The sequence below is a fragment of the Leptinotarsa decemlineata genome, unplaced genomic scaffold (assembly GCF_025532065.1).
Source record: "Leptinotarsa decemlineata unplaced genomic scaffold, Ldec_3_MD MMD2_tig00026361_RagTag_RagTag, whole genome shotgun sequence".
NCBI lineage: Eukaryota > Metazoa > Arthropoda > Insecta > Coleoptera > Chrysomelidae > Leptinotarsa > Leptinotarsa decemlineata.
This window is the reverse complement of record NW_027412704.1, coordinates 4676204-4692098: the sequence shown is the minus strand read 5'-3', so window position 1 is coordinate 4692098 and position 15895 is coordinate 4676204. Positions and strand designations below refer to the sequence as shown.

Here is a 15895-nt window from a genome sequence, read left to right as displayed (position 1 = left end):
TTTCGGCTGACTGAGTCGGCAAGGTTGAGCATATAAACTATAAAAGTGCAGAAAAACTTGTGTTATTCATGCAATTACAATTTCAGCTACTACTAGAAATGAACGTAATTGTGCCAATTTTGTGCCTACTCTACCGTCAATCAGGTAAATATAAGTAATGAGCCCAATTAGCCTTATTAACCTTAAACTTTGTTCAAAAAAGTAATTTTCTGATACACACTACCTATTTGCACTATGAACTTCTATTGAATCTCTGTTTGAATCACGAAAATATAGAAAATTTTCAGCACATAATGGAGATATCTGGGCATTTTGGTCTTTCACATTCTATCTGAGACTATATCTACGTTCCTGTGACGAAACATATATTACTGAAACAGTAATACTCCTTATAGATTGAAAATGTATGATTTCTATAGTTCTGGAGAAAGAAATCAGAATCAGCTGTCAATTATAGATGGTGCACGTGAAAAACTTGGAAAAGTAAAAGCAATATGTGACTCTTCAAAAAAGAAGGTGAATTGTCAAATTTCGCGGACTACATACTTTCGGATAGCGATGTGTTTTTATGTTCCCATTTTCAGCTGTTTAGTTTGTTGTTGAGAGGCATGGGAGTTTGCATCCGAAATCGTCCGTTCCACGGTTGTACTTCCCCCGACCACAGGAAGGCCGTGGACTTATGAGTTTGGAGTGTCTACATGACAGAATGATACTGTATGTAGCCCAGGAAGTCGTCAGGAGTTCAGATCCCCTTCTCTGCATGGTCCGTTACCATGAGAGAGCAGGAATTGGAGCATTTCTCTTCAGGGCAGTTGCCCGAGCAGCTGGATGAACTTGGTGAACGAGGTGATCACAACTCTGTCATCGAGTTGGAACCCCTTCAGCGAGAAGCTCATATGAAAGCCGCAGAGACCACCTCACTTCTGCGGAAACACAAGGATAAACCAATGCATGGGTTCTTATCCAATAACATTGGAGACCTTGGCTCATCAGAGCACCTGACTTTCGCTTTCCTCAGGTCGAGTGGACTGAAGTCAGAAACTGAGGGGTTCATCATGGCTTGCTATTCTACCGCAGTCGAGTGATGAGTATAAAAATTCCTGACAAAAAGTACAGGGCCTGCCACAAGGCGCTCAAGATTCTAAAGGCGGAGTTCAACTTGAGTACAAAGATGGTCCTCCACTCAACCTTTGGACAAGCAGAATAAAAGATCGACAGACACAACTAGTCCAAAATTGAGATAAACTGTAGATACATGTGCTGATTCAAATAACTGGTTTCTAAATTTTAGAGGATTTCATGAATTCAAACAAATGTGTTCGAAAGGAGAAGCGTTTGATATTCTTAAAATTATTTAGAATAGCATTATAAGTAGTCGATAAATTATAGGAAGAGCTTCTCTCGAACAATGATAATTCGTGGATTAGTGGTGTTATGGTACCTTTCGATCTAATATTAAGATTGAGAACGTCAGTGCGGAACACAATCTTTCTATAAAGGTAGGAAGGAGTTCGGGTAGTAATTATTTTATGATATCAGGTGGAGCAGTGAAGTTTTCGGCGAGGTTTCATATTTAGCCACCCGGCTTCTGGTAGCTTATGACAAAAAGGTTAACGCCTACGGAAAACGTAGATGAAACGGAGATAATAGTTTTGGATTTCCTGGATTTTTTTCGTAGATGGTAACGTAAGACAAAAGCTATAAACCATATCGCAATAAGTGAAGGTAGAAAGGACTAAAGACTCGCAAAGTAATTTTTTATGATTCAAATTCAAAGTTGCACGAGATCCAAACAAAATTTTTAGTTTCCATAAACTGTTACAAATGCTTTTCGAATCGTTAGGAGTAATCTATCCAGAGGCCAAGATTGTTTACCACATCGCAAAACTGTACAGACACAAATATTTTTCGGTGGAGAAGTCTGTCGTTTCGCCTCCCGAACAGCATTGCCTTAGATTTGTTTGGATTCAATGAGAGAGAATCTCATTCGGATATTTTGAAAATTCTATCAAGGTCTTCGTTAATATTCCGACAACAATTTACTATGTCTGAATGGTGGAAGGAATACATCACCTGAGTATCATCCGCATACATTTGTAGATAACAATGCAAGACAACATTTTTGAGGAACGCTGTGAAAATCAGATAAAACATTGGCCCGAAAATGGATCCCTGTGGAACCCCACATATAAGGTCTCTTGTTTGGGAAACCCTAGTACTGAGGGCAACTCGTTGCTTTCTACTACTTAGATAGCTGTCAAAAACATAACAGATCATTCTGAGAGTTCAATATATCGTAGAATATATTTCAGAACCGAATGATTAAGAGTATCGAAAGCTTTCGAATGATGAAGCTTGCCCTAGACGCCCCAGGATTTCGGCATATCGGTTGGCTCGGTAGGCTGGTTCTGAATCATATTGAGAAATTGGAATTTTCATATTATTGCCCTCCCTGTACTAATGGGTAACAACTTGCAATACATTTTTGGAACCAGTTCAGCAAGGTTATTTCAAAATTTGGAACACATCTACATATTCCATTCAAAAACTGGTTATATCGTCATCAACCAATTTGATAATGTTATTATTTCAACTCATTTTTATGTAACTTTTTGGATCTACTTCACACGTATAGTCTAAATTGTTTTCCAATGAGGTTAATAGCGGTAGATAATAAATATCGATGCTTCATCTCAGATATACAAAAGTTTGTATGACGTTAATACTGATTTATCGAAATTGATAGAAAACAATACTGGAGATTGACAGTCGACATTGCTGTAGATGTCACGTTCATCTATCGTGATGTCCATCTATCCATGTATTCTAGTTTTTTAGTTCACTCTCATTGTTTTAGTGTTTCATGGGTGTTTTAGCCCTACCAATTAAAACATGTATTTGATAGTCCTCACTACAAACGGGCATCCGAAACTAAACTGGAATTCAACCACACTCTTAGCTCTAAACGAGTATGTGAAAATGTAGGCTGTATGAGTAAATAATGCAGAAACTATTTGTGACTAATTATTTTCAACTTACTTTCAGGTCCATTGTCGATCGTTATACAGAAAGGAAGATATCAACTTTACCCGATAAATAAAAGGATTTGTTCAGAATTTGATCCTTATAGAGACACAATATTTGAGTTGTATACACGGTGAGTAGATATTCAGTACAGAGATGGCTGTACTGTTTTTGACTTCCTATTTGCGCCGCACTTTGAAAATTATACTGGGTTTTTCAAAAAAATCGTGCCCGTTTTCATGAGTTTACTTTAAACAGTCATATCTCAGTGAATACGTATTCAATTCAATTGAATTGGTGCAATTTTGCCAACGTAACACAAATCAATTAATTTTTTTAGCAAAAAAATTGAGTGTTCGGGATTCGATGAAGTCGACAAAGGCCGTTTTTGCCTGGTCTCGACTAGCGAAGGTTCTACCGAGTGATAGTTATCGAAGCGCTTGAAAAGATGGTAGTCGATTGGCGAGAGGTCTGGGTTGTATGGTGGGTGAAGCAGAACTTTGATGCGCAATTCGTTTAGTATTCGAACGGTGATTTGTGAAACGTGCGGACGAGCGTTGTCGTGTGGCATGATCGGACCTCTTCTGTTGACCATTGCTGGTTTGATGGCTTGGCCTGGTTGTAGGAAGTTATAATGAATCACACCTTCCGCTGACCACTTTACAGTGATCATGGTCTTTTGGATGTGTTTTCGCCTTTGGAAAATATATGGGTGCCTCATCGGTGTCCAATCACTGTCCTGAACGTAATCTGTTGTCGTAGATGATCCACTTTTCATCAACCGTGATGATCCGATTCGAAAAAACATCGTTTTGGTTGCGCCAAAGCAACCAAAACGATGTTTTGGTTGCTTTGGCCAACATTTTTCGATCAAATCTAGGAAATTTCAAGCCTTACAGGCCTTTTTTCAGCTGATCCCATTATTGCTATTTCGTAAACGGTAAGACCTACAAGGTTGGTTATATTGGACAGAAGTTTACTAGGATAATCTTCTTCCAGATCTAAAATATCAGTGGTTGTTTTTGAAATATTTGCCAAAAACTAGGATTGCCAAATTTTATATCCTGACTCTACTGCCTCTATTTCAAATTGATAAAAAAAAGACAGAAAATCTTTGCAATGCAAAGTTTCTTTCGAAGAGTTTGATCATCAACTTCATTTCTCAAGTACGTGCTATGATGATAATAAATTCAGCTATTTATTTTGATAAAAATCCGTATTCGAAAAAATAAGATTGATAATGAAATCTGATGAACAAAACTGTTTGCAAAACTGTTTATATCAGAAAATAACAAATATGAAGCAATATTGTACAGTACATTCGAAATGGAGGGGGTAGAGCCAAAAAACTAAATTCGATAATTCTAGTTTTTGGCGAATGTTTCAAAAAAAAACACTAATATTCCCGAACTGGAAGAAGACCATTCTTGTTCCCCAAAATAGAAAAACGGCCTGTTCCAAGAAATTGTTGAGGTTATTTCTCAATAGTTTTTCCCATTTGAGTTTCACTTCATCACATGATATATGAATAGATGACAAAGAGGTATTTACGGTTAAATATCACCAGGAAACATTTTTGTTCTTCGAAACAGTCAGTTTTTGTTCTAATCAAAATTGCAGGGTAACAAATTGAACAGTAAATAATCATTTCATATATTTTTTCCAGGAAAAATCCCCTATCTCCACAAATCTTGATTCCACAAGATGAAATGTCAATCAAATCATCGAACATCAATTTCAGTAACCCTACCGTCTTTTTTTCTCATGGATTTTTGGAATCATCCCGATCAGACGACGCAGTTTACATGAGAGACAGTGAGTACACCTCATATATACTTTTTTGTAGAGAGTAGCTCGACAAAGAACCAGGCAAAAACTAGCTAGAACTGTACTAACTTTTGTAAACAAAATTCGATAATCAAAATGGTTTTCAATTTCAATAGCTTTGCGAATCATCCTGGCCTTGAAGAAAAACTGTACAGGTTGGGAAATTTTGTTATTAGTTGAAACGGTGCTTCAATTTTCGTTCTTCAGCCAATTTGTCTAGGTGATCAATTTCAACTAGCAAGAAATGAGGTGGTTTCAAAAATAGGTTCAAGAAGCGTTGGAAACCCAAAAACTACTTCAAAAACAGTCGCATGTAGACCATATAAATAAGCCCTGCGAGGTCACTTGATATTTCGTACCATTCAACTCATTACCCAGTTTGATTCCAGTCAATAATTATTTAGATTGTCAGTTTGAACGTAAATTAAGTGTTTTCAAGTGAACGACTATCATAATTTTAATAACTACCACCTGAATGTGTCTATTCAGATCATTTATAAATATTTATCAGTTATTTGTGAATGATATTTTCAATTGGTGATAAACTTTCATTTCGTAAAAAAACATATGATATCATGAAGAGGCAGAGTCCTTACCAAACAAAATAACCTTCAGAGCGAAACTTAGCCGTTTCTCTGACGATTTCACTTACCCAGAGACCCTTTTGTATTTCTTTCTTTCCACAAAACAATTGATTTTCCAAACAGGTTCAAGTCTCAATCAATATTATCACTTCTGATGCTTTCTGACACTCTCATACCTATTGAAAATACAAACTACTGCAAAAATTTTCTGTTCCTCACTCACGAAGAACTCGATAGAGGTGAACCATCACTAGGGATTTTCATTGACCTATCAAAAGCATTTGATACGGTTAACCACTCCATTCTGCCATGAACTATGGAAAATATTGGAATTTGAGGTAGCGCATATTGATTGACAGAGACACATCTCTTTGATAGCTAGATAGATTGTGAGAATGAGGAATATGAAAAGCAGTGCAAAGAAAATCGAATGTGGAGTGCCGCAAGAAATGGTCTAGGGTCGTTGCTTTTCAGTATTTATCAGCACAGATTGTTCTCGATTGGAACCATAGGACGCATAATGAGTTTTGAAGACGATACTGCTGTTTTTCACTCTGAGCAATATTGGTCTGGGGTCAAAGACATGGCAGAGGAAGATTTATAGAAAATTAAAGATTGGTTGGACCATAAACAGCTTTCAGTAAACTTCAGTAAAACCTGTTACTTGCCATTTTGTGTACTACACTTTCTCAATTTATTCAAATAACCATCCAAAACTCCTTTTGTTGAAGACGAAAGTTTCGTTATCACATGATTCTCCCACCAGAATGGTTGCGAAATTAATGACTTCACTTTTCTGGCTAAGTTTTGTTATTCGTTTTTGATTACTGGTCATCATTCAGACCAGACCAAGAAGAAACTCCTCAGTATGGTCAATAAATGAATCCATTTAATGTGTTCGAAGGACTGAAAAAGTTACTATGCAGTGAATGATATCTTCTCTCACAAGAATACATACTCATCGATGATTCACGATAAATCTGTTGACATTAATGGTAGTACGTAGGATGAATACAGTGGATTTCTCATTTTGTCAAAACCATGTCTTAGTGGAAAATCTCTAATGCAGGATGAAATAAATAATTGAATTTATTCACATCGAAAAAATTTGTTCAATTGAAAATTGCGAGAAAATTCACAAGTTAATATGAAGCCACCTATTATTTTTGATTCCCAATTCGATGTAGTCATACTTTTTTTACTATTCCTTTCATTTGCTATTCATTTCTAGAACATCTGCTTCTGGGAGACTACAACATCATTTTAGTAAACAGTGAAAGATTATTGGCAGGCCCATTTTATGTGACATCAGCATTGAATTGTTTGCCAATTGGAAAGTATTGTGCGAAATTCGTAGATTTTTTGGTGAGCTTGGGACTACAATTAAAGAATGTACAAATCATTGGACAGAGTCTTGGTGCTCACATCGCTGGTATCACTGGAAAATATATAACTACCGGAAAAGTATCCAGGATAACAGGTGGGTATCAACATCACTGAACTGTAGTAGTTTCAAACTGACTAAATTAATCAATAACACTTTTTGCAATTTGAACTCATCAAATCACTTAGGCTCAAACAATATGTAAGAAAAAAAACTTTGTTCTACTTTTGACCACAATAAAATGATCGAATACTATACCAAGAAATTTTTTGCGAAATTTCGTTCCGGAGATTTCAGCTTCGAAGATGAGAAGATGAATTTGATATCCAGCCTTCCAGTGTTTTGTCCTTGAAAATAATAAATACCTCTCGCCAAACGGCTACCATCTTCTCAAGCACTTCGATTACTTGCGAGCCCCCAATTTTAATGCTGACTGAATTTATCGACTTGTGTTACGTTGGCAAAAGGGCACTGATTCAAATGGCGATTATTCCAGTCAAATTTATTAAATATTTACTGAGATATTATAGTTTGTAGTAGACTCATTGAAACGGACAAATCCAATACTAATTATCTAGTGTATCTATTCCGTTAACGAGAATTTTCAAGTGAAACTATATTTTTTTAAGGACTCGACCCAGCTGGACCTTACTTTTCTCTAGTTGGGGCAGATGAAAAAATTGGAAAGGAAGATGGATATTTCGTAGATATTGTTCATACAAATGCTGGAGCGTTTGGTCTTAAAGAGAATCTGGGCACTGTTGATATTTGGGTAAATGGAGGATCTCACCAGCCGGCTTGTGATGTTCTGAAAATAATAAAAAGAGCACCTGGAAATATTCCCGAACTAGGTAATACTTTCAATATCTAGTATACCTGACAAAATGGTTAGAGTTCTCGCAGCCGAGGTTTTCAGTGTCACGATTTTTCGGCTACGTAAAATATATTCATGTTGGTGTGCCAACTCCTCTATTGGAGTCAACATAAACACGCTTAACGCAATTTACCCAATCCAGGTGCCAAACTACCTGAATCAACATGAACACGCTTTAAGCAATTTACCTAATTCAGGTACAGGTAGTAGCACATCAAACTAACTTAAACACGTTTTGCGTAACTTACTTAATCCAGGTACACGTACAGGAAACAAGACTGATGGAATGGGCGCCATGAGAAGATGAAAGAATAAACGCAATAAGCCCAAGAGGTTGCAGTGTTTTCTGGAGACTTGGACTGAATGAACAAGTCAGACAGCTTCCAAGGTACAAAAAAAATCCAGGTACACGTATAAGCACGTTAAACTACCTAAGTCAACATAAACACGCTTTACGCAATTTACCTAATCCAGGTCCAGGTATTAGTAGGCCAAACTATACCTGAGTCAACTTAAACACGCTTTGCGTAACTAACCTGAACCAGGTACATGTATTAGAACGCCGAACTACCTTAGTCAACATAAACACGCTTTACATAATTCACACACCATGATTTTCCAGGTGCCAAACTACCAGAGTCAACATGAACACGCTTTGCGCAAGTTACCTAATTCGGATACAGGAAACAGCACGTCAAACTACTTGAGTTAACTTTAACACGCTTTACGCAATTTACCTAATCCAGGTAAAGGTATTCGTACGTCAACCTATACCTGGGTCAACTAAAACACGCTTTGCGTAACTTACCTAATCCAGGTACACGTATCAGCATGCTAAACTACCTGAGTCAACATAAATACGCTTAACGCAATCTACACAATCCAGGTACAGGTACTAGTACGCCAAACTATACCTAAGTCAAATTAAACACGCTTTGCCTAACTTACTTAATCCAGGTATACGTATTAGCACGCTAAACTACCTTAGTCAACATAAATCCCGGTGCAAAACTACCTGAGTCAACATGAACACGCTTTACGTAATTTACCTAATCCAGGTGCAGGTAGTAGCACGCCAAATTACTCGAGTTAACTTAAACACGCTTTTCGCAATTAACCTAATCCAGGTACAGGTATTATCATGTTAAACTATACCTGAGTCAAGTTAAACACGCTTTGTGTAACTTACTTGAGTCAACATAAACACGTTTTACGCAATTTATCTGATCCAGGTAAAGGTATTAGTACGCCAAACTTCCTGAGTCAACATGAATACGCTTCATGCAACCGTAATATCAGTCATCCAAAATTATTTCAGGATGTTTAAATCTCTTGAAGAAGCCAGCCATTCGCACCAGCGAAATATTAGGAAGAAACTTCAAAAATCGACGATCTTCAAAGAAGCAGTAGTTATTTTCGTTAGCAGTAGTTATTTTCGAAGCACTTTTCGAACTGGAAGACTTTCAAGCATCAGCTAAAATTCACCACGGATTGTAAAAAACCAGTGATAATCATGACGGTTGATGGAGCGCCATCCATGTTATCAAAAATTTATAGGGTTTGCTATACAACACTTCAAGCGACATGATCTCGATGCACAGTTCTTAGCTACCAATGGTCCTAGCAGAAGTGTGTATAACAGAGCAGAGCGCAGAATGGCTCCTCTTGGTCGTGAACTGGCTGGTTTAATTTTGCATCATTACCATTTTGGCTCCCATTTGGATGAATGTGGGGTTACAAGCAATGAAAATCCAGAAAGATTCAATTTCTTGTTTGCAGGAAATGTGTTAGCTGAAGTATGGAGTTCATTGGAAATTGATGGCCATCATGTTACTGCAAAATATGTAGGGCTGGGCGAACAAGATCTTTCTGATTTTCCAGGCATTAAATGGTATACAGAACTTATGCGTGAAAGCCAATACTTGCTTCAACTTGTAAACTGTAGAAACATAGAATGCTGTTGTCCAATAAGTGGCCCATTTAGATTACTAGACAATGCGTTTTTATCATCAACAGTAAAAGTAAAACAAACTAGTGATGACTTGGTTTTGGATAATGAAGAGCAAGTTCTCAATCAAGTCAATTTAGCCCTAGGCTCAAATGATCCACTCAAAGATTTTCTACAAATGTAATAGGATCATATTTGTCTGACGGTAAAATTGAACCTTTTTTTTCTGACTGATTCGGCCGTTTCTTGACGAAGATCCATAGTAACTTTATAAACCACACTTCACGATTTGATTTCCACAAACTTTATTTGAAAAATATATCACGACATGTTTCACTAACACTGTAGCTTCTTTAACAGTTGTTGAACACGAGATTAGGAGATTTTTTGAGAAATACTGCGTGAAATATTTAGGCCAACAACACTGCGACCGTTACCACATGGCTTCTGATAATGCCTACCGCAGAAGTAGATGAAATGTCGGGCACGAAAATCTGCAGATCACGATAAAAAAAACCGGAAAATAGCTTTCTCCGGCCAGAAAGTTTACATTCATTAAACAAACTTTACTTGGTATAATACAAAAAAACTATACTGTTGTTCAATTGTGATATCATGGTGATAGAACTTGGGGAAAACAGACAAATCTAAGAGACACATTCGTTCTGTGAATCTTTAAGTTTCGTGCCTAATTCAATGTAATGTCAAAAAAATTATGTTTTCCATTGATTATGAGGGATGATTTTCAATAAAGCAGAAAATATTCGCATATATTCATTCAGTGGAGACTTTCCTGCTTCAAATGATTGAAACACATGAGATGGTTAGATTTGTTTTGAAAAAATCACTATGCTTCACCTTCACTTTTGTATGTGAATATTTTCAGATATTTTGAATTTGATTCATCCTATGACCATGCTAGCTTGAACAATATTTTCCAGTTGAACTACATTTGTATGTTTATTTCAGTTTTCTGTAATCACTATCAAGCTTATCGGATGTACGTAATGACCCTTGTCGATCCAAAAAGTTATCCAATCACGGAATGTTCTACTCACAAAGACTTTGAGAAAAGTTTTTGTGATTCAAATGGGAAATCGTATATGGGAATTGATATCAACCGAACGTTAGTATTCGATCCGATTAGCAAATGGGAGCCAAGAGTAATTTTTTTTTATTTTCAGGGTCAGCGGTAATTACTTTGTGGATACTGGTGTAACAGCTGCGGAATTCTGAGTTATATTTTAAGAAATTTCAATTTCGTATCCACCCTTCTTGAGTTCATATTTTAGGTTACAGGAATTCAATGTATTCAATTCTAGTCACAAAAGGACTTCAATCTGTTACAACTTTTCGTTTGGATTTTGGAGAATCTTCTCGAATAAAGAGTTCTTCAATAAAGATTTATTGATTTCGACTCTCAGCTTCAAAACTATACTGGCCACAATTACCAGCTTCCAGATGGAATTCAACAATTGTTATGGCCAATATCCAGAAGGTTGCTGAACCAGGATTAGGTCAGGTTAGGTCCAAAGTGAGTGGGACTATTCGACCCTCCAGCGCAACCCGCAAGGGATTATTGTGGCTCACATCTATTCACATTCGACCAAATGAACCCAACTTCTTGACGAAGTCGATTGGTTTGTATGGTGAGTGTTCTTTCAGGTCAGATGGTAGAAGTACGGCTTTGCCGACCTATATACACCTGATTCATTCCCCAGCGGGGCACGCACAAAGTATGTGCTCTGCTGTTTCATAATTTTCCAGACAGAGACGACACACACTGTCTTCCGACAGTCCAAGTCTCTGTATATGATGATTCAAATGACAGTGACCTGCAAGAAGGCCTGTTAGACATCGTAGTTCATCTCACTAGTTCGGACTTCCATTGTCTACTATATAAAATGATTTGAAATCCCTGAAACAAGTAAAAAAGAATAATTAAAAAAGAATGGTTGAAAATAACAATTATATTAAGCAACAATAAACCTGAAATGAAATGATAGTGAAATAATAATAATAATAATAATAATAATAATAATAATACGTCTTTACTCACCATAAAAATACAAATGGAATAGACAAAAATAAAATAGAACAGAATACAGGAACAAAAACAAAGAAAAAAAAACTTCCAGTATATGGTGAATAGGCGGAGTATCAGCCAAGGCTGTTTTTCAACTCAACCTGGGAGAAACTATAGATAAATAATATGAACACAAGTCGAGTTAACAATATCAAAAAATTTTAGTTATTGCTTTACTTTAGAAAATTCATTTTAAAAATGCCAAGGTCGGGAACGGGCAGGAGGCTAATGAGATAAATAAGTCTTCAGTCTTTTTTTAAAGTTTACGATGGTGTATGATCGAAATTCGCAGGGTAGTTGATTGTAATATTTGGGTGCATTATACGAGAAGCAGCGGGTGAAGATGGAAGATTTGTGTTTGGGGATGACTAGAACTGAACTGTTCCTTGTAGTAAAGCTGTTAATCGTAGAGAATGTTTTAAGCTTCTTCAGTAAGTAATCAGGTTGTCGAGTTATCAAAACTTTATGTGTGTTGGTAAGAAAAAGAACCTACAAGTAAAAATATAATAATTGAATGAATAAAAATTAAAGGAATGCAAAAATAAAATAATAAAAAATAAAAAAGTGTAGAGATTCCAAGTCACGTTAGTTCACGACGTTTCGATTGTTGGTATCTACAATCGTCGGGTGATGACTGGACTGATTCCTCCGAGAGATGACTATTTTATAGGTCGTTGAAATACTTTCACTTTCTCTACTTTCCATTTTCCGCTTCACTGATTCCGTGAGAGATGACCGATTTGGCGGGAGTTGGTCATTTTCCGTTTGATGATGGGTTTCCATATGTTTCGTATATCTACGCTGGCCTGGCTGAATACGTTGTTGGACAACATGTATGCGGCTTCTTTGAATTTTCTCCTAAACCAATGTTCCTCTCTGTGCAAGATCTCAGCTTAGGACCACTCGATGTTGTGTTGATGGGTCCAAACATGGTCTGCTATTCCTGATTTTGTACTGTACTGCAACAACTGTTTGGTATCAAGCTTCGGAAGGTGTATAAACGCTTTGGAGTGAGACAATCCTATCGAGGGGAGTCGTTTTTGGCAATTTGCTACCAATTTAGACGTTGCTCGGTAGGAGCCAAGAGCTTCCAACACCGCTTGACTGTCCAGAAATATTTTCATCGACTTGTGTATGAGGTTGGATTCTTCCAAATCTTTCCGCACATCATTCAATAGCGTAAATTTCTGCTTGAAATACAGTCGCGTAGGTTCCTAGGCAGATGGATATCTCTGTTCTGTGTCTGCGTCTGAAAACACTACTGAACCAGGAAGTCTGACACTGAATGACGTTTCAGAAGATATTTGCACTTTCTGGTGAAACTCCTTAATATATACATGATATGTCATATGTAGAAGTTGCTCGTAACTTTGTGTCTTTTATAGGGTCTGATCAGAAAATAAGGTGAAATCCCAATTTCCATTCGAAGCAGTACCCTTCAGATGTAATATACTTGTACCAGCGTGTTCTCCAATTCTCAAAGCAGTAATGATATGCACTTTTTGATATGTCCTTGAGCTCTCCCAACAATTCGGATTTTTTTCCTGAAAAGTCGAAAATCCCCCTTTTCTCATGGGTCTTTTCAATTTTGGGAACAAAAAAGTCTATGGGGGTCAAATTTGGTGAATACAGTGGCTGAGGCATGATTACGATGTTATTTGGCCAAAAAATTAGGAACAAGCAATGACAAGTGAAGCAGGTACATTATAATGATGCAAAAGCCATAAATTGTTTCTCCACAATACCGGACGTCTTCTTCGTACTGCTACTCGCAAGCAGCGCATATCTTCAAGATAATACTCCTCCGTACGACCATGTAGCAAGAACTCCTGATGCCCTACGCAACGGTAATCGAAGGAAACAGTGAGCAAAACCTTGATTGATCAAGCATGATGTGCTTATTTTGGTCTTGGCTCTCCTGGACTTTTGCATTCGATGCCATAACGATATATCCATGGGATTAGAAAACACGAAAGAATTTTCCATAAATTGCACGAAATTGGTTGGCTGAACATGGAAAATATGAGGAATTTACATTGTGGGAGTCTTTTTCATGAAATAATTTGCACATTAACTCCGTATTCACATCGAAAAATAACCTATTATACGAATGTGCATAATGTCAATGTGAGATTTAAGAAAATATCGTCTCTGTCGTTTTGATAAACCGAATATTTCAGGAGATATTATAGTTATGAAATTTGTGAAAATCTAAAACATTTCTCTATCGGATTTTAAAATGACTAGTTTTTAGGTTCATAAGACAAACAGTCAACTTTTCTCGCTAATAATTTTTAGAATTATCGTCTCAGATTAGCTGCCGCTTAAGAAGTAATAGAATATAAATTATATTTGTATTGGGTTGTATCCAATTGCAATTAGTCTCGTTTATTCAAGTTTTTTAGGTGAAGGAAGGTCTTTTTGAGGTTAAGTTGAAGAGCAGCAGAAGCCTATCGTCCAGTCTTACTTTTTATTGCAAGCTTGTAATAGAACTATCATTACTATTGTAATGGAACACTAAACTATACAACGACGCCTCAATTTTTAAGAACATGCATTTTGGTGCTACGCAGTTTATAACCTTCCTAATCTCACTAAAGTACTTGATAACAAGTTTTGTGCTTCTAACGTTGGTGTAGTTCACGTTTCGTCCTCTTCGAGAATGAAATTTGGAAACCCACGATGAAAGAGTCGTATTATAACTCTACCAAAATGGCTCAGTACCTAGTTGATGATAATAATAATAGCGTTTATTGCACGACAGTTTTCCATTTACAGAGTATACAAAGTATACACAATTAATTGAAAAAAGTTGTAATATTTGATCCAAGCAAAAAAAAAATATCAGTAGAAGGAAGTGAAAGATACATGATGGAATTGGCTGAAAATAACCATAACTAACGTATTCAACATAGTCAATGCTTACTACACCTAATTTCACTATTTGAACTACCAGCATTTCACCTACCTACCTGAGTTTTACCTGAGTTTGTAATGAATTAAATTACCTGAGCTTATATCCCAGTTTCCACATTTGAAAAAATATTCAGTAACGGAGAGTTATTCAATTCTAATTGATCATTCAGTAAATTACTTGAATTCTTGGATCTATTTCTAAAAGATTGGGTTTTAAACTTTTCTCTTCTGAATGTAACACGTCGTATTCATGATTGAATTCATGTCATTTTGCTAAAAGATAGTTTGTAAATATGGAATTGGTCTTTACATTTGAAACAAAACTAACTCAGTGCTCTTCAATTCTTTAGGAAAATGTTCTGCCTATTTGCCCAATATATAATTTTGGGCAAGAGCCACAAGTCGGCTCATATACTCCTGATCTATACGACACCAAGGTTTCGTCTTTATTGTTTTTAAATGAATTTACTTAGACTCAGGTACTTGAAATGTAGGTACTTCCAATTGTAAAATTAAGTATATGAATTGAAGGGGTTATATTTTTAGGAGTGATTAATTTTTGGGAAAGAAAGTTTTTGGCTTTCTACTACTCCATCTTGATACTCCACCACTACTCCTTGCTTTGAAAGATCTCATCCCTTTTTTGTATCAAGATGGAGTAGTAGAAAGCCAAAAACTTTCTTTCCCAAAAAGTATATGAAGTATTGTGTATGTAGAATATAGTTAGAAAAGACTGTCTAAGGAAAATCTCACACTAAAGTGTTTTTTGAATACCTTATGAAATGAAACATCGTGTCCTTTTGCATAAAAAAGTAATATTGTGTCTTGGAACAAAAATTCCAATGTCTGATAGTGGTGCAGAACAGTCTATTTTGCCATTCAATATCTTATATAGAAAACATGTTTTTTACGTTGGAAATGAGGAATGTGTCATAAGGAGGTCTAATTACCTCTAGAGCAGATTTTGGAAAAACTCAGACACAAAATACCTCCTTTTGGGGTGAAATTATAAAAAACCTCCAGATCCCGTGCTTTGCTATTGTAAAGTTGGCTCGCTTGGCTCGGTTCTAATTTTTAGGTAAGCCGGTGCTGCGTAACAGAAGTATAGTACCTAAATATTATCGCCGTATTCAAGATTACTGATTGGACTACAAATGCCACTACATTATTTACCCCATTCAATAAATTCTGAGACGAACCCGAACTTTAAAACAAAGGTCCGATAGTGGGTCGAACTTTTTGCATCGTTTTT

General features: G+C 36.5%; 1 protein-coding gene across 2 annotated transcripts; it reads left to right on the top strand.

Annotated features, from left to right (window-relative positions):
• Positions 1-11042, top strand: LOC111517652 (lipase member H). Of its 2 annotated transcripts, XM_074185095.1 has the most exons (7): positions 1-144; positions 3046-3157; positions 4691-4839; positions 6667-6915; positions 7449-7670; positions 10611-10767; positions 10826-11042. In XM_074185095.1, the coding sequence occupies exons 1-7, from the start codon at positions 69-71 to the stop codon at positions 10875-10877; spliced, it is 1017 nt and encodes a 338-aa protein (XP_074041196.1). In that variant the 5' UTR covers positions 1-68; the 3' UTR covers positions 10878-11042. The 2 variants fall into 2 exon arrangements, with proteins under 2 accessions (XP_074041196.1, XP_074041197.1); XM_074185096.1 differs by lacking the exons at positions 1-144; positions 3046-3157 and adding an exon at positions 4382-4567.
• Positions 11043-15895: the final 4853 nt, after the last annotated feature.

What these genes read in the sequence shown, in the direction of transcription:
- LOC111517652 (XM_074185095.1), top strand. Translation starts at nt 69, where the DNA reads ATGCAATTACAATTTCAGCTACTACTAGAAATGAACGTAATTGTGCCA. An exon ending in CCTACTCTACCGTCAATCAG is followed by an intron (nt 145 to 3,045) that starts GTAAATATAAGT and finishes ACTTACTTTCAG; the next exon opens with GTCCATTGTCGATCGTTATA. An exon ending in TGGAAATATTCCCGAACTAG is followed by an intron (nt 7,671 to 10,610) that starts GTAATACTTTCA and finishes TGTTTATTTCAG; the next exon opens with TTTTCTGTAATCACTATCAA.